This window comes from Periplaneta americana, chromosome 10, assembly GCF_040183065.1.
Source record: "Periplaneta americana isolate PAMFEO1 chromosome 10, P.americana_PAMFEO1_priV1, whole genome shotgun sequence".
Taxonomy (NCBI): domain Eukaryota; kingdom Metazoa; phylum Arthropoda; class Insecta; order Blattodea; family Blattidae; genus Periplaneta; species Periplaneta americana.
In genome coordinates this window covers 75,141,631-75,160,993 of record NC_091126.1, presented here as the reverse complement: position 1 = coordinate 75,160,993, position 19,363 = coordinate 75,141,631, and the positions used below count along the sequence as shown (strand labels likewise).

Below are 19,363 nucleotides of genomic sequence, written 5' to 3'. Positions count from 1 at the left end.
AATATACAAGTGTTGCTAGGGAAAATACATCAGTTTTACTTAAAATTATCAGGTATAGAAGCCAAATAACAATTACTTCAAAAAGGAACAAACCACTGCTCATAAACGGCTACTGTTATCAACACTACTCTTATAATAAGAATCGAACCAGGATATATTGACGATGTGAGAATCGGTTAAACTGTATTACACAGCAACCCGCAGAACTCCGAAGATGAAAATTAAAGAAAGAAATTGCACTTTCTAAGAAATAGCTGCAATGAATGCATGATCTTTGTTCTTTAGAATAACTGAAAATAGATCTCATGTTTTATTTCACTGATTCTTTTTTTTAATAAACATAGCTACGAAAATTTCAAGTAAATAAATTTGGATTAAATCGGATAAGAACAAAATATATATAGGACGAAATTTCACGTAATACTAAAATGACGTGGTCGAAAGATCTGTGGACAAAATTCAATGCAAGATAAACATATAACTGAACAAACGTAAAATTAGGACCAATTACGAATGGACGAAAAAGTAATGGACTAACATTCTGCTAACCACATCATTTGCATGCAGACCAACAATGAAGCAAAGCTGTTACAAAATAATAGTAAATGGAGAAAAAGTATTATTATTATTATTATTATTATTATTATTATTATTATTATTATTATTATTATTATTTTCGCCATAATTGTAGCTTTGTAATTATTGCATTCTTGATTACAGTGGTGACCTCAGTTGATGGAGTATGATATTTTATATACAATAACTGCAATTTAGGTATAGATAATATTCTTGAAACCTGTGATCCAGAATGACATACCTGGCGGCCCATTCTTTTTGCGTTAAGTGTACGTTATGTTTGATCACTAGATATGCAGAGGTACAGTAGACTAATCATTTGGCCACCACGCTCATCTGAACTAAACCCGCTGGACTTCTTTGTGTGAGGGTACTTTAAGTTAATGTACGCGACTGCTGTGGAGGATGAAGCAACAATTCGTGGGATAATTTTGAAGGATTCTCATACAATACGTACAACGCCACCCATTTTTGAGCGTGTTCGCGACTCAATGAGACGAGCAAAGGCCTGCAATAAGGCAGGAGTGAGCATTTCGAATATTTATTGTAAGGTAATCAATAGTATGCATAATTACAGGAAATTCAAAGAAAGTGTAATAAATCAGAAATTACGAACTTCCGGATCCATGTTCCTACAAATTTTCCTTCTGCTCTACATATGAGGAATCCAATCCTGCAATTTAGCCGTGTATTTTTAAACACCCTGTATATAAACTTCCGGCTCCCAAAATTCCAACTCTGTCAAGCCACTGGCCAAACTCCAACCCATGATTTCAATCGTGTCAATTACTCAATCGAGCCAGCTCCTTCTTGGTCTACCTCTTCTTCTCTCTATCGGACTCCATAACATCGCTGACTTGGGTATAGTCCTTCTTCTATGCGTTTATCATGCCCACGCGATATCATAATTTTTTTCGCGTATTCCACAATATGTACTTTTCTAAAGTAGTGGTCGTCAAAAATTACATCATATAAAATACAGTCCACAAAATACAACAGAGGGGAAGATAGGAGAGGGAAGTATAAGAGGAGAGGACAGGGAACATCTTCACTATTGCAAGTTTTCAGTGCGCAGAGACGGCCAGTGAACATAACCAAACTGCTTAAATTTGAATTATTTTTAGTTTGTTATTTAACGAAGCTGTATCAACTACTTGGTTATCTAGCGTCGATGAGATTGGTGATAGATGGTATTTGGCGAGATGAAGCCGAGGATTCGCCAGTGATTACCTGGCATTCACCTTACGGTTGGGGAAAACCTCGGAAAAACCCAACCAGGTAATCAACTCAAGCGGGGATCGAACCCGCGCCCGAGCGCAACTTCAAATCGGCAGGCATGCGCCTTAACCGACTAAGCCACGCCGGTGGCTAATTTGAATTAACAAGTGATGGCAAAGGAGAAGGAGATCATGCCTTACCACTCCACCCTGCTCGTATTAATTAAAGGGTTGACTCGTATGTCAAGAAATCCCGACCACTACTCTAAAATAATTTTTAACCACAAGGAAAATTGATAGACTAATTCTAGAGATTTTATGACTGAGTTAGGAGACTTTCATAATTTTTAACGAAATATTGTTGATTCGTAAATTTTAATACGCAGATTAACCTAAAATAAATTACATAAACTCGGTACAGGAAACTACCTTATCCGTAAAGCAGATGACTATTACTCACATGAAATCTAGTAGGCAGTACTATTCATCCATATACTTCTCTTACACATTTTTGTTTCAATATCTTTAGTGTTACATTTACTTTCACGTGAATGCTGAATGTAGGAGTCTTTCCTTGCGTTTCTCCAGTATCATTTCATAATGTTGTTTGGTCAACTGTCCGAAGACAGGTCTGAACCTCATAAATGAGACCAATCTATGTTAATAGTATACTTATTATCAGTCTACCATCGAAAAACTATTCATAGTTTGTTGGCTCAGAAACTGGTGACCAGTGAAAGAATTAATTTTTATAAATTATAAGTCTTTTAATATAGATTGCGACCTGTTTCTTTTCATGTTCTACAAGTACTTATCCAGAATTCTACTTTCTAGATAGCAGTTTGATTGTTGTTTCCTAACTTGGTGAATTGTTTGTATAACACGTCAAATATTTGTAAAATCTCATAAAAAGGAAGATGTGTATATGCAAGGTGTCCTAGTGTACCCCCGACTTAGAACTTGTGTGGGCAAGCCCTTTGTCCAGGTAACACAGGGGTTTTCTTCGGGAACTCCAGTTCCCCTGTGGAATCACAAAACATCTCCATCATCTCATCACAGTGCGTGGTCTGTTTCATTCAATTTATGAATGATTGTTTTCTTTAAAATACTTTAGTTATAAGACTTTGTCGCTTTCCAAGCTATCGTGGATGCGTCTACCTGTTCAGATAGGCTATCCTTCTTAATGATTTCGTGGAAAACTATTCTAGCATAGAACCAACGTCAACGAGTTTTTCTTCAGTGACTGCGATTTATGTACAGTACCTTCTTCTTTTATTCAATCATTAGCTAGTTTCTGTCACGTTTTCACTAAATTCTGGAATGTTGAATCAGATGAATATAGAACGCCATGATATTGCAACAGAAATACAACGTGACATTTATTGAACGATTTCTTTGTATTATTCGTATCATAAATGAGGATTCACTGTTCTAATGTGTACTACACTGCCACAAAGTAAGTTGAATTGCATTGAATGGAAGTCGGCTGTATACTAATGCTCTAACATTGATGTCATTTGAACATGTGTTATCTGTCCATACCACGTAGCACAAAACCTTCCCACACTTGATTCAGGAGAAATGTACACACTATTATCTCGGCAGTCGCATTCTATCAATAACAGTAAAAGGAGCCACCAGCGTAGTCGGTTAAGGCGCTTGCCTGCCGGTCTAAAGTTGCGTTCGGGCGCGGGTTCGATCCCCCCAACCGTAACGTGAATGAAAGGTAGTTTATGGCGAATCCTTGGCCTCATCTCGCTATCACCAATCTCATCGACGCTAAATAACCTAGTAGTTGATACAGCGTCGTTAAATGACCAACTAAAATAAAAAAAAAACAGTAAAATGCTGACAGCATTTCATTGAGCGAAACCTGTTTCTTGGTATATTTTCTGTAGTACAAAGAATCGCAGAGTATAGTGAGGGTCACGTAAGAACAGTTCCTAAACAGCAGATATTGCCGTCTTATCAGTGTTGCCAATTGTTACCAGATATCACACGCTCCTACGTACTGAATAACTTATTTACTTACAGCACTTTACCTTCATGTTGGAAGGCTATTCTAAATAATTCAATAATTTGTAACATATTTTCGTAGGCAAACTATACGAGAATGGGATCAACATGTTCGGTATTTTGTCTGGCAATACGAAATTCTTGGTTTGATTAAACAACTGATTCCCAAGACCTAACCTAAAAATGTATTTTGTTTGACCACATGAAATTGTTAGTAACTCCGAAAATCGAATACCACCATGAAATGTATGTTTAAGAATACTTACTCCTAATAATTTTGCTATTCTAGTTATAATTGCTGTCTCCGTGAGCATAATTCCTTCTTCATTACCTTATTTCGGTTAAATTTGAGAGAATAGAACGCCAGTAGTGAAAGTTATCCCCACTCTCGCAGCACGCTTTATGCTTTTTTGGCGCAGTCGCTGCCATGCTTTTTCCTCTCTTTGACATTATTGTAATACAAATCTAAACACGAAAGAAATTCATTAAAATGTAAAATGGTATTTCTATCGATTACCCACCTGCATTATCACACCCAAGCATGTTATACTTATTTACACTTACCTGACTATAGTCTTGAAATTGTAGCCACAACGCAACACATAAAATAACTATTATGTATTAATATTAATACTGATATTAATTAATTATTACCATGTTCAAATTTCACTAGCTTCCAGTAACCGGCTCAGATATCTAGTACAATTTAAATCCCATGGAACTCCTGTACCGACGTCTGTGTCAGCTGCCAACATAACAGTTACAAAATCACTACCATCTGTAGTATTTGTCAGTATCGAAATTCGGAACGATGTTGGCAAAAGCAAATTCAAGCTGGAAACTAGAAAATCACCACAATCCACTAGCATATGTAGTAATGGGTGAAAAATGGTTAGGTTTCACCCTTAGGGTATGAAGTAAGCTGACCCCGACTACAGTAAGAGAAATACACTAGCCAGAGCTTTCTTCAGTTTGCTAAATCAATGGAATGTTTGTGTTGGTTGACAGATACAAAAATAATTAATTAATATGAGAGAATAAATGATGACGCTACTGTCACACACAATGCAGTCCAAGGATGGCAGTATTGTTTCATCCCTCATCACTGCACGGTATATCTCGGCTATTATGCCGTTGCTTGCCAGGGTGAGTGAACGATGTGTACTTTATCCCTGGTCCATGTTTAGAATACAGTAATTTATTTTGATCCTCGTTTCCTGAGTTTCCCTAAAGTTTCTTCACACTTAATAAAAATCACTATTTAGTTGTGGAGTGTCGTATTTCGAAAACGTTAATTTTAAAGGAATTTAGAAGCTTAAAAATGTTCATCTTACAAAATCACTGCAATGCACATACCACATCATCTCAGTTATGAGAAAAAACTTCATTTCTGTTGATGGATGGTCAATTGTAAATCATATTTTGTTGCTTAATAATAAGGGAAAAGTGTATAATCAGTTTCAATACGATTCTACAATGGTAAACACATTTCAATTTTCTTTGGAAATAATTCGCAAAACTTTCAAGACAAAATAATCAGCCAACGACTGTGGCCACATCATTCACCAGACATTAAGTGGGTTATTTAACGATGTTATCAAATACTACGTTACTTAGAGCCTATGAAATTGGTGAAGCAAGCTGGAATTTGGCGAGATGAGACCGAGGATTCGCCATCATGAGATTACCAGACACTTACTTGTCTTACAGTTTGGGAAATTAAAAAAAAACACAGGGTTAAGGCTGGTTCACAATAAACCGGTAACGGAAACAACGAGGACGAGAACGGTAATATTGTTAAAATAAATGTATTTAAATGTGAACATTCACAACTGTTGTGAATACTCACATTTAAATACATTTATTTTAACATTATTTCCGCTCTCGTTTCCTTTCCCGGTTTATTGTGAACCAGCCTTTATATCTGTCAATGAGCGAAACAAACCCTCGCTCAAGTGTAGCTTCGGATCAGCAAGCAAACATGCTCACCACAGAAGCTACGCTGGTGACCTAGCAACTTAAGCTATGCAATTTTTCTCTTGTGGGGAAAATAGAAAAAAATATATATTAGAAAAACTGTTGAGCCCTAACGTACTGTAGTCACGAAATTACAATACGCAATGTTGTCTTGAAAACTGGGATGCCTATCATATTCGCATGCAAACACTCAGTTTAGAACAAAATTTTAAATAACGATCAATTTATGCTACGAGATACAGTGGGAAACCGCAGATGGAAACGGTCACTGCAGGTTCACGTTTCCTCGTTTTTGTGCATTCTATATCCATTTTTGACAACAATCATCATCAATACGAATATTGTTTCAACTACTGTAATGACCAGACATCGAGATTTTGGACCCGATAGAATAAGTTTACTAAGTCCATACTATAGGCATCGTTGTCACTGTGTTTGAGGTGGATGGGAGTCGGCACCAAGAGAGACACGTGTACATAAAACCAAGTCCAGTCTAGTCTGCTGGTGCTGTACAGTGACGTTCCAAAGAAAGACAACTAATTTATCAAACATTAAAATAAAATTAATGTTAGAGGAAAAAAATTCTGTAGGGCCAAACAATCTTTACGTAAATTAAAATAAAAGCCTATAATGCGAAATTTTCAAAATAAATTAATATGCGTTTCCTTTCGGCTTCTTTCATAAGCACATGTGCAATATTTACACAACATACATAATAATCATACACAATATACACAACTTATGATGTACAACACCTGGTATCCCCACAATATATTTACAATATAATGTAATGAAAATGTATGTTCTGTTCAACTTGTTTATTTTACAGCTTTCTCTTCCAGAATACTATTTCAACTGGTACAATGTACTACAATACACATTCACAAGGTCTCAAAACGAAATTTTCTTCGGTAGTCGGCAAGACAAAGTTTATATTGGGAGAAGCTTCGCTCTACATCACATGATGTAATTGGTGCAAAACGAAAAAAAAAAACACTAAGTTATTGAAACCTATCTTCGCTACCCCAGTAGTGTCCGTAGACTTCTTCCCTGCTAGCATATCTTTTGTCACAGAATATCGCATATCCACTGTTTTTACACAAAACTGAGTTTACTTTCTGTTTAATATGATTACTAGCTGGTGTAGAGGATTCTTGATCAATTACTTTCGCCATCTCCTTAATTAATTTTACAGGCTGTGGGGGCAGAGGAACAGTGGGTGCAATTTCCTTGAATGTTAGCACTCGTGAAGGAGATTTCAAAAATATTACTTTGCAGTTAGCGATGAAACAAGCTACATCACTAAGGGACGCCCGTATCTCTTCAGCATCCCGGTGGCATCCCGGTGCAATGTGTTTTCTGGAGTTACAATGGGTCTCAATGTATCGTTTTTTTGTTTCCCCTTAGTCTGATATGACACAATTTACATGTAACATAGTCCCATTAAATTCAAAACAATCATTTCCGAACTCCTGCACAAATGAATGCGTCTTAGAGTCTTTTACTTTTAGCATATTTACTGATTTTTCGACTAGTCAGATAGATAACCACATGCACAGATCAAAACTAGACTACTATCTCCTGTCCTCTCTTCTGACAAAGTGAACTAGGTGTACGGGACTGTTTTTATTACCAGAACAGTACCTCCTGTTCCTGCCTTACGAGTATGACTGAGTAAATAAAGCACATGGGACGACAGGTAGGTCGCTACCCTCACTGCCCCCACCCACTACCGTCCTGATTTCCAACTTGAAATCACACTGTTTTCTTCTATCGGGTCTGAAGTCTCTAAGCCTGGTAATGACTTAATGACACTTTTTACTTTTATTCTGACATTTTATGTATACAATTTTTCATAACCACACGTATTTATATAAACAAAAAAAAAATACCAACAAAATTACTGATGGAAGAGTGGCATGACGTTCAGGGTGCCTTTATAACCTATCTTGATAATATCACAATCTACTATATACAGTCACGAAGCTTGAGTTTTGAGGATGCTAGAAACAATAGACTGTTACGGTACTATTTTGCATGGCCTGTAATGAGGCGATATTAGCGATCCTAGTGGTGAGCAACTATTTAATGTTTGCATATTTACTACGTATTGAGCTTCGCGACTGTATATACTAGGCTGTGATAATATAATTTTAATCTTGAGTGGATTTTAGCACAGATGCGTATTATATTAGCCAGTATTTTTATGCATTTAGGATAAAAAAAACAAGGCTGCGTATTATATTCGAGTAAATACGGTATTTCTCTTTTCTGCTCTGAATGCTCCGCAGCCTGAAAGCTTATTGTGCTTGTTAGTAGAACTGGTAATAGCAAGATGGTATTTGGTGAGATGAGTGAGGATTCTCTATGGAAAAACCTAACATTCGTCTTACACTTACGAAAAATCTCGGGGGAGGGTATCCAACCAGGTAATCACCCCAACCACCTTAGCACAGTCTCAGACCTGGAGTCCAACTTGCTACCAATCATGTCAGCTATGCCAATAACCCTTAATGTACTTAAAATAACACCGGCGTAGCTCTGTCGGCTAAGGCGCTTGCCTGCCGATCCGGAGTTGCGTTCGGGCGCGGGTTCGATTCCCGCTTGGGCTGATTACCTGGTTGGGTTTTTCCAAGGTTTTTCCCAGCCATAAGACAAAAGTCAGGTAATCTATGGCGAATCCTCGGCCTCATCTCGCCAAATATCATCTCACTATCACCAATTCCATCGACGCTAAATAACCTCGTAGTTGATACAGCGTCGTTAAATAACCAAGTAAAAAAACTTAGAATAAGAGTTAATATTAGTAAAGACATAATAATTAAAGACACATGACCGAAAGAGCTTTAAAGAATAAAACAAAGATACCTGAGATGATGTCAATATACAGTATATATATGTTTATTTGTTACAATTTGACATTTCTGTGTAATCTGACAGCCATTGCTTCGATCCATGCGGCAATCATCGGGAAGAATTTTGCTTCATTAACATGCAGAACAAAAACTGCTGTTTAACTGCGCTATAATGTATGAAGTGGTAAATGTTGATACTACTCTCATTGAAGTTATATGCATTTATTTTCACATTTGTTAGCATGAAGTAAAATTTGTATGACTATAATATTTTGTTATTTAAAGCCTCCTAACAAAATCGACAGTAGGCTATTTCATCTGAACTGCAATTATAATTACTGTGATTTAAATCTACGGTAATTGTGTAGTAAACAATGCCCAGGCTGTCATTTTCCCTCAACAGATGTCCAGGGCACATTTTAATTTAGTAGGTTATTTTACGACGCTTTATCAACAGCTTAGCACAGTCTACTATATACAGTCACGAAGCTTGAGTCTTGAGGGTGCTAGAAACAATAGACTGTGACGGTATTATTTTGCATTGCCTGTAATGAGGCGATATTAGCGATCCTAGTGGTGAGCAACTACCTAACGTTTGCATATTTACTACGTATTGAGCTTCGCGACTGTATATACTAGACTGTGAGCTTAGGTTATTTAGCGTCTGAATGAGATGAAGGTGATAATGCCGGTGAAATGAGTCCGGGGTCCAGCACCGAAAGTTACCCAGCATTTGCTCATCTTGGGTTGAGGGAAAACCCGGAAAAAACATCAACCAGGTAACTTTCCCCGACCGGGAATCGAACCCGGGCCACCTGGTTTCGCGGCCAGACGCGCTGACCGTTACTCCACATGTGTGGACTCCAGGGCACATACTTTCCAGTTACGTACAAAGGCTGACAATATGTCAATCATAAGAAAACGTTGAAATGTTAATTAAAATTCATGAATATGCCATTAGGAAAGTTCAGGATAACAGAGAGGGTTTGGAATTGAACGGGTTACGTCACCTTCTTGCCTATGCAGATGACGTGAATATGTTAGAAGAAAATCCACAAATGATTTGGAAAAACACGGAAATTTTACTCGAAGCAAGTAAAGCAATAGGTTTGGAAGTAAATCCCGAAAAGACAAAGTATATGATTATGTCTCGTGACCAGAATATTGTACGAAATGGAAATATAAAAATTGGAGGGTTATCCTTCGAAGAGGTGGAAAAATTCAAATATCTTGAAGCAACAGTAACAGTTATAAAAGCCTTTTGTAAGTAAATAAATAAGCAAGCATATATATTTGGGAATATATGTATTGCTTGGACGATGCTTACTACATAATTACCATTATTAATATAAATTAAATATGCACTGAAGTCATATTCTATTGAAAATTCAATCATTCATAAATTCCCCATCATCACTAAAACGGACATCAAATTTTATTCATCATGTCCTAAAATACTGAATTCCAGTAAACTAATAATCTTATTCAAAATTGCGTATGAAGGTATCGACGAAAATTATCAACAGAGGAATTATCTGATAAAACACCAAGTTCGTTAAGTTGGCCCATGTACAATACATTTCACGTATTATTATGTGTATTTTGACGTTGGTAATTTTTAAGATATGGTGGAAATTATGACGTCAATGGTGACATAAGTTATTATTTTTTATTGGGTTATTTTATGACGCTGTATCAACATCTAGGTTATTTAGCATCTGAATGAAATGAAGGTGATAATGCCGTTGAAATGAGTCCGGGGTCCAGCACCGAAAGTTACCCAGCATTTGCTCGTATTGGGTTGAGGGAAAACCCCGGAAAAAACCTCAACCAGGTAACTTGCCCGGACCGGGACGTAAGTTATTATCAGGGAAAGGGATTTGGAGTATTATAAAGAATGGTGAAACGTAGTGTAGATATTTGTAGCTCAGTGACTGTCAAGCGAGCTGCGTCACAGAGCATGGACGAATACAGTCCACTTCATGAAAACTTACACGCAACGTGCTGTAAACGTATTGCAGAATAAACAAATGTTATAGTTTAATTATATATACTGGCCTACATAATGTACATAATCATTTTGAACTACATGTGTTTTTCTTGGCAACGCACAAGACACCAATAAACAACATTACAAATATACATAATTAAATATCAATCTCTGCGTCCTCGCGTGTCAGTGGAAACATTGATGGCTGATAGACAGTTGTCTTCTGTATGGAACTCGCCTCTGAATATGTATGTTTTTTTCTGTCAGGAGCGTGTTAAATTAAAACCTTTATTTACAATATTATGAAATATGATAATATGTATACAACGTATACTACAGAATTTACAATATATGCAATATACTACAATGTTTACAACATAGCCTAATGTAGTATCATTAAAAGTTGAACAAAATATAGAACCAAACGAAATGGCATTTTCAATTAATGCTATGTTTTGTTGATGAAACAATTATTCCTACTGTGCCTTGTTGCAATCAATTGTAAATATCATGTTGAATGACGTCATTAGGACACGTCTTTGTTAGTACATCTGAAATCCGACTAAGAATATCGTATCCATCATTTTTAATCAAACCCTGTTCATTTTTTCACCAACACGGTTTCCTGCTTCACCTTCTACTGCACTCAGTTTATTTACAATAGTCCTCATAATATTTATTTGCTCAACTAGTTCTACTCCTGACTTCTCTAATCGAATAATGGCATCCGGTAAATATAAAAAAAAATTACTTAATACCCACGACTTCTTTCTCGATTGTTCTATCCTTTAGCAGTTCCTGGCATATTTGAATCGCAGCCGCGTCATCGGGATTGAAAGACTGGACCACTTTCTTCACAGACTGGAGGTGATGTGCGTAATAATTGCAAGCTTCTAACCATGACCCCCAGCTCTTAAGAACTGGAAATGGGGGGGAGCGACAATTTAGGGAATTGTTTCCTGAATTTTGATACTCGATCTGGAGCTTTTACAAATATAGGCTAGTCTTTCAATTTTGTATTGTTAGTTGGTTTCACTTTCGGCATTGTACCTGCACTTCACCACTCTGAACCGCAAACCTGCATGTTGAAGTTCTTATGCGACAATTGTCCCATTCACCTGTTGTTGACGTGCAGAGAGCTGCGAGTATGGCATGGAGGGAAGGAGTTGGTATAAAGGGTTGTAAACAAATGGCTGTGTAGATGCCAATACTAGCTTTTACTGCTCCAAATTCCGTTCCCTAGTTATTATGTTGTAAGATGGCGACATGGATGATGGCGGTATTGTGAATTATGGATTGATCGATTGGTGAAGGCATGCGGTATATCATAATCATTTTTAAATTTAAAAGTTTTCGACATCTGAAAGTTCGTTAATTTAGAGTTGCACATGGTGTGTGATCGACCAATTACTTAGTTCAGTTTAGTCCCTGATCACATATAACAGATTGATCAGCCTAATGCACTTTCAAGATAATTCATATAAATTTCTGTATCCTAACATCTAGCGACTGCAAAACAAGTCATGTTATAACCCTGATGGAATTGGATGCAATAATAGCTTGCAGCTATACTTCCATCTAGCGGTCATTACCAAAAGTTCATTTATAACACTGGAGATCCTAGTGACTGTTCTCTTTTATGTGTTGCCATTTTATAACGTGGGAATAGCAAATCAGGTATATATTATGTGATCAGGAGTTTAGCTCATAACTTGAGAAGTGTGGAGAGTGTTTTTCTTTTTCAAGGCTTTTGTAGTTTGTGGAGCGAAGTGCAAATGATCTGAGAAACGTAATTTTATTATACCAAGAGTTTATGTTGTTTGTGGAAAGAGGACTGCTTATATGAAAAATACATGGTGTGGTTGTTGGATATTTTCTGTTCAACAGAATATTGCATTGATTTATGTGTAGGTGCATGGATTAGTGTACATTCTAAATTGTATGTTCTAAAGGTTTTTTTTTTTTATATTAATACAGTTTGTGATTATGTCTTGATTTTGAATTTTGTTGTAGCTAAGTAATCATTTTTCTCTATTTATTGTGTAGCCTACCTTTTTAACTTTTGTGTTATGTAAAATGGATGGTCGTGACTTCATTACTGACGTTTTTGTATGCCATACGGTTGCCACATTGGATTAATTTCATTTAAGTGTCATTTTCCTGAGAAAATGTATGAAAACCACAAGATTTTTCTGTTGTTTTTTTTTATGTGCGGCTTTTATTATGTTGAGTTACATGATGTTTAGAAACGTTGTTATTGCAGTAATGGAGAAAGTTACACAACACAGAACTGCACGCATTGTATTCTTCACCTGACATAATTAGGAACTTAAAATCCAGACGTTTGAGATGGGCAGGGCATGTAGCACTTATGGGCGAATCCAGAAATGCATATAGTGTGTTAGTTGGGAGACCGGAGGGAAAAAGACCTTTAGGGAGGCCGAGACGTAGATGGAAGGATAATATTAAAATGGATTTGAGGGAGGTGGGGTATGATGATACAGACTGGATTAATCTTGCACAGGATAGGGACCGATGGCGGGCTTATGTGAGGGCGGCAATGAACCTTCGGGTTCCTTAAAAGCCATTTGTAAGTAAGTAAGTAAGTTACTGCAGTAAATATTTTCGGCGTGGCTCCATGAAAATTGGTAAATTTACATATTTAATACCCTGCAGGTTTCATAAAATTTATTACGAAAATTGAGACTATATTTAATTCAATATGGCTGCCATATTGGTCACAAACACGTTCGTTACGTCATTGGCCCTTCCGTTGTATCTTTAAAATTACCTGATTATTTATTTATTTATTTTAGTAGGTTATTTTACGACGCTTTATCAACATCTTAGGTTATTTAGCGTCTGAATGAGATGAAGGTGATAATACCGGTGAAATGAGTCCGGGGTCCAGCACCGAAAGTTACCCAGCATTTGCTCATATTGGGTTGAGGGAAAACCCCGGAAAAACCTCAACCAGGTAACTTTCCCCGACCGGGAATCGAACCCGGGCCACCTGGTTTCGCGGCCAGACGCGCTGACCGTTACTCCAAAGGTGTGGACACCTGATTATTTAATTAGCAATCAGATATGTCGTATGTTGGGAGTGTATATACGTATTAAGCACTCACATAGACCTACGTAAGTAAGCACACAGTTGCAACACAATTCCAAGTAACACAGCTTTCAACCTCACCTATACAACGATACCATCTGCTCACATAGAACACTAAACAAAATAATGGGATCATCGCAGTTCCAAACTTTTAGTTGACACACACAAAAACAAAACATCAGCTGATGAACGAGAATGTCCAGATTGTTTTACTCACCATGCTTGTCGATAAAGAAGGTGCTGACTGACCCAAAACGGAGCTGTGCATGCGAACTAAATTTGAAATATCTTCTGGACCTGTAATATATCAAACAATTCCTTTAGAAGTAAGAATGGATATACAGTAAAGCAACAACCCAATCACAAATGATAATTCACTAAGGCCGGAGTTACTTCTAATTGCTACCACCACCATTACCACACAATTATCTTGTACAGTTGTACTGTGAGTGGCAATAAAGGATTATATATTCACCTGACACCCTCGCTGATTTAAAAAAAATGACTCATTTTCATATTAGATATTGTGCATAATTTTTTAAAACAATTATTTTTGGAACCCATGTTACATCTCATTAAGAGACTCCACTCTCTAAAGGTGCATCTACATTGTTCAACTTTTCTTTCAATAATTTTAAGCATTCAAGCAATGCATGTAATAGTAAACGAAACACATTCAACTGTGCATGCCTTTTTTACACTAAAAATGATAGCACACGTGACAATTGAAAGCTACCCATTCCCGGTGGGTACCTATATTGTGCGTTATTTCGTTCAACATTAGCATGTAGCGAGCAGCTGATTGTTTTAGGTGGCCACAAATAAACTAAAAATTGTTTTGTTTGATGATGCTGGAATTTTTAAGCTAAAAATGACAGCAAGTACGATTAGCTTTATTGAAGGTTATCGCAAATATGAGTGCATATGGAACGTTCAGCCACAACTTTGGGAATCAACTAGGCCTAAGTATTTACTCTGTCACACGTTAAAAGTGTTAAAATTGTTAAAAAGGTATTTACCTTCGACAGACGACGACACATAGCGTCGAAACGGGCCGTCTGTCGAAGGTAAATACCTTTTTAACAATTTTAACACTTTTAACGTGTGACAGAGTAAATTTTATGTTTTTAACAAAGTGTTAACGAGAACTTTAATCAATGATAGGCCTAAGTATTGAATTGATATTTAATACTGGCTAAACTAGCGCTTAGGTAGTTCCTTTCGTTCTCCGCTTATACACCTTGCATATTCGAATCTGTAACAGGTTAGATTTGGTTAGTTTAGGCTTTTATTACGCCTTGCATATACGATCAACTGCATCTCCACAAAAAAAAATCTCTTATAGATTCAACGATTTTCACTTCCGAAATCACCGGAACTATCTCAGCGCTAGTTTCACCCAAAATCTGCATGCCTCTTAATTAAACGTGTGTTTTCAATTTGTGACTTTCAATATCCTCCCCAAATTGCATGCGTACACGCACAGAAAGTTTTACCGTATAGATGCACATGCCTTCCACTCCAGAACAGAAATTAATGTACTTATGAATTCAGTCCCACCAAATAAAGTTAATATTTATAGTTCTCTCATGTGTTCGGCCTTTACATAATGCTAACTAAATGATAAAGAAGTTCCAGTACCTATGAATAATTAGTATTTCTTGGTATAAAATCTCCAGTCAGTTCTCAGAATTAATAGACAAAATTTCAAATCTTGGACACAAGTGTATATAGGCCTACAAGCAATGTGTGTTGAAAATTACGCATAAATTGAAAGCAAGAGGCAGAAGTATAAGACGAGTATGCTCACATTATAACTAAATCATATTCTGTTATAGAATGTCAAGATACTCATGATATTATTAAATTAGAAACGAAATAGTTTTATATGCTTTGCCAAGTCATAGGCCTACTGTTAATATCAAACGAATTCCCAGTATGTTTTTTCCTCATGTAAAACCTTCATGCAAACCTCAGAAATCGAGAGGAAATTGTGGCACAGTAAGTAATACATTTTGGAGGAGGAGGTGATGTATCCAAGTTGCAGAATATGGCAGTGACCTACAATAAAGGGGCAGTTAGTTACCCAAGTTTCATAATAGACTAATCGCAATGTACCTCGCCTTATGATACAAAGAACTTTTTGTATAAAACTACAGCAGTTACAACGCGAATTCAGGGTGCCACGCTTCCATTTGCCTAGACACAGAGACTAAAACATACTGTACTAGACTAACCAAACATACCTATTGTACCAGTAACAGAATCCCAGTATCACAGTAATCTGTATATATTCCTGTTGCTTTTTTCTGAGAAATAGGCCTAAACTCAACGACGTTACGGAAATTTCGAAAGAATGGTTGTTCTCCAACAAACCTGAACAAACTTTGTTTTTGTTTAGCCTATGTAAGGTTTGGTGAGGAAGGAAGAGTGGACTTCCCTTCGAAATTCTTTCAATCTTCTTCCTTTCGAAAATATAAAATTATACTCGGAATATGTATGATAAGACTTTCTTGTGTTAAATTCTAACATACCCTGTTTACATGTTTCGACCTATTTATGGGTCATCCTCAGAACTGGTCGTTGTTGGTCTTGGCATCTCTTGTTTTGTTTCCTGTCAGGGTGTGTTGGTGTGGTATAATGTAGAGTCGAAGAGTGTGTGTATTCTGAAATTCAGTTGTGTGTTGAGAATTTCGTTGGGGTATGTTTTCGTGTGTCTGTATATTTCATATTGTTCTAGTGTGTTTAGTTTCTGGCTTTTTGGTTGGATGTGTAGTATTTCCATGTCTGTGTTGATGACTCTGTGGGTGTGGTTAGCATTTGTGATGTACAGATCAAGATGTATAAAATTATAGTCATTGCCCTTTCCGCACCGGTATTTTCCATTTCACCAATCCAAACAAGCAACTATAAATCAGACTGACACAGACACTATTACAAAATGTGAGATATAAATGGCCTATACAAGCCTATATTGTTGTATCCTGTGCAAATTTTTAGAGTACCGGTACACTACTCTGAGACTACAAAAATAAATGAATACCTCTCCCACCGGAATAAGGGTCTACATGCATAGGGAAACAATGTACCATATACCCTTATTCCGGGGGGTATTCAATTAATTTTTCTCTGCTGACAACTGTCGGTCACTAAACATTGTGATCATTCTTTTAGGTAATTTCAAAATCGTTAAAAAAATTTTCACACGATATTTAACTAAGAGATAATGCTAGGCAAAAACAATAATTCAGTGTTGTCTATACTACTGTTTTCAACATAAAACATATACAATGCTTGTTAGGAATTGAAATATATAAAAAAAAAGTTGTGTAATCCATAACAATTTGATTTAATTAGTATTAGTTTATAGTTTTAATTGCTACCTCTTTGTTTTGTGTAAGTAGTTCATCATTATTGTTGGGTAAACTAAGAAAACTAAATAAATAAACATCATTATTGATACTGAGATATTATGAATAACTGTTGCGAATACTAATTGCAAAACTCCACCATATGAAAGAGAGACAGTACCTTCACAATGTTTCATTCATAGTGTGATGCATGAATGTTTAATAAAATCTTTAACAAAAAGTGAATAAAAGTGTCTGGCAACGTGATAACAATGAGCAGTAACATATGGCACTATTATTGTACATTGTTTCATTTTGGAAGTGTGATGTCTTATAGTATATGTTGTTTTTAATTGCAATATCTTTTACAACACACATTTTGTTACTTTTTCACTTTGTCGCTTGACAACAACAGTGAAATGGGAGCATCTTAATATCAGAGTGAGAAATATCTTCTGTAAACTAAGGTTACTTTAACAATAGTAATTTTCATAGATACTCTACATTAGAATCATTGTTTATTTCTCACAAAGCCTTACCTGGCAGACGTGGTCTCGAAGACTTATCTTCTGAATCGGAGTACCTTCGACGGCTAATGTCACCACTTGGTTTGATTGAAATGACAGTCTTATCCCCATCTCTTGTAGTCTGAATGTGTGTCCGTACTCTAGCCCTACTGGGCCTACTAGCAATACAACTGATGTCCATGATTAGCACGTATATGAACACTTCACGTATAAAGTAATGACATAAATAATACCTAGATAATTGATTTAATCTGGCCTAATTTAAGCCCCCTTCAGGAGTTACGGTCCGCATTCAGTTCCATAAGATTTATGTTTCACACGCGCATTTTAATAAATGAAACGCTAAAATGATACATACTGTGCATAATACCTAACTATCTCATATATATCCCTTCGTTGCCATTATAAATGTTTCTAAAAAAAATTGAAGACCTCACATCAGCTGTAAAACACGTAAAATTGCACACACAAGCGCTTGCAGCGCTTCTGCTGACATATAGCACTTGTTTTATTCAACATCATTACCGCCAGGAAGCGCTCGAATATAGTCGGTTGCTGTACTCAAAATGCAACAAGTGGGCAGTGTCGCCAACTTATGGCTAAATCTAACTTTTGTAAAGTGAGAGCCGTAATAGATATTGAACAAACGTTTATTGCCTAAAATATAACATGTCTGGGCAACAGAGTCTGCGACTTATGGAACATCGACAGCTTCTAGGAAATTAATCTTTTTGTTAATCATTTACTCGAAAAATATATGAAAACAAAGCTCATATGAAACTTAATTTAAAATGTCATATCATGACTTTTACAATTTAAAATGCCATAATCATGAAAGCTTTAAAAATTAAATGTCATTTTTTTATTAGCACACAACATGGATAGTCTTCGTCTGTTACGAAAACAGATCATGCAACTACAGACAAAACCATTCGTTCTCTTCTCCTTCTCTCCTTCGCTCTGCAACTACAGACAAAACCATTCGTTCTCTTCTCCTTCTCTCCTTCGCTCTGCCACCCTCTCTCATCGCTTAGTGCTTTTGGATTGTTATATTTGAACATAAACCCAACCATGCATTTTAAGTAAAGTTTAGTCATATAAATCCCCCCCCCCAATAGTATAAACCTAGTTCATACTTCATATATACTCAGATTGCTCGGCGTTATAGATTTTGACGGTAATAACTTTTGTCAGGCTTACTATGCTGCCATCTAGTTGTTACATAAGGAGTCACGTCATAGCTCCAATTTAATAATAACGGAAGTGCGCACATGTGCAGGATGATATATTATTTTAACTTTCGCTGCTGCAGAACTTGGTCAGTGAAACTAATCGGTTTTTACACTCCATCACATGGTTTTTTTATTGGGTTATTTTACGACGCTGTATCAACATCTAGGTTATTTAGCGTCTGAATGATATGAAGCTGATAATGCCGGTGAAATGAGTCCGAAAGTTACCCAGCATTTGCTCGTATTGGGTTGAGGGAAAACCCCGGAAAAACCTCAACCAGGTAACTTGCCCCGACCGGGAATCGAACCCGGGCCACCTGGTTTCGCAGCCAGACGCGCTGACCGTTACTCCACAGGTGTGGACCCCATCACATAGTATCTTCAACATAGCTCGTCACCAACGAGTTAGAAAGAGAAAGATATAGAGTGGTCATTGCGCCGCCATGTTTGAAGAAAATTGAACGACCGTCCGCCATGAAGTTATGCGCCCAAAACAAAGTGGGCGTGGCAT

The 19,363-nt window shown here is 36.7% G+C and overlaps 1 protein-coding gene across 4 annotated transcripts in view; it reads right to left on the bottom strand.

Moving 5' to 3' along the window:
- The window catches only part of dop (microtubule-associated serine/threonine (MAST) protein kinase dop), a 263,178-nt gene extending 245,055 nt beyond the window's left edge, over nucleotides 1-18,123 (bottom strand). For all 4 annotated transcript variants that reach the window (XM_069837714.1, XM_069837716.1, XM_069837715.1 and 1 more), the window contains exons 1-2: nucleotides 17,633-18,123; nucleotides 13,961-14,040 (exon numbers count right to left, since the gene is read on the bottom strand). In XM_069837714.1, the coding sequence (XP_069693815.1) occupies nucleotides 13,961-14,040; nucleotides 17,633-17,801 (249 nt within the window). In that variant the 5' untranslated portion in view covers nucleotides 17,802-18,123. The remainder of the gene's footprint in view (nucleotides 1-13,960; nucleotides 14,041-17,632) is intronic.
- Between the last annotated feature and the right edge of the window lie 1,240 nt (nucleotides 18,124-19,363).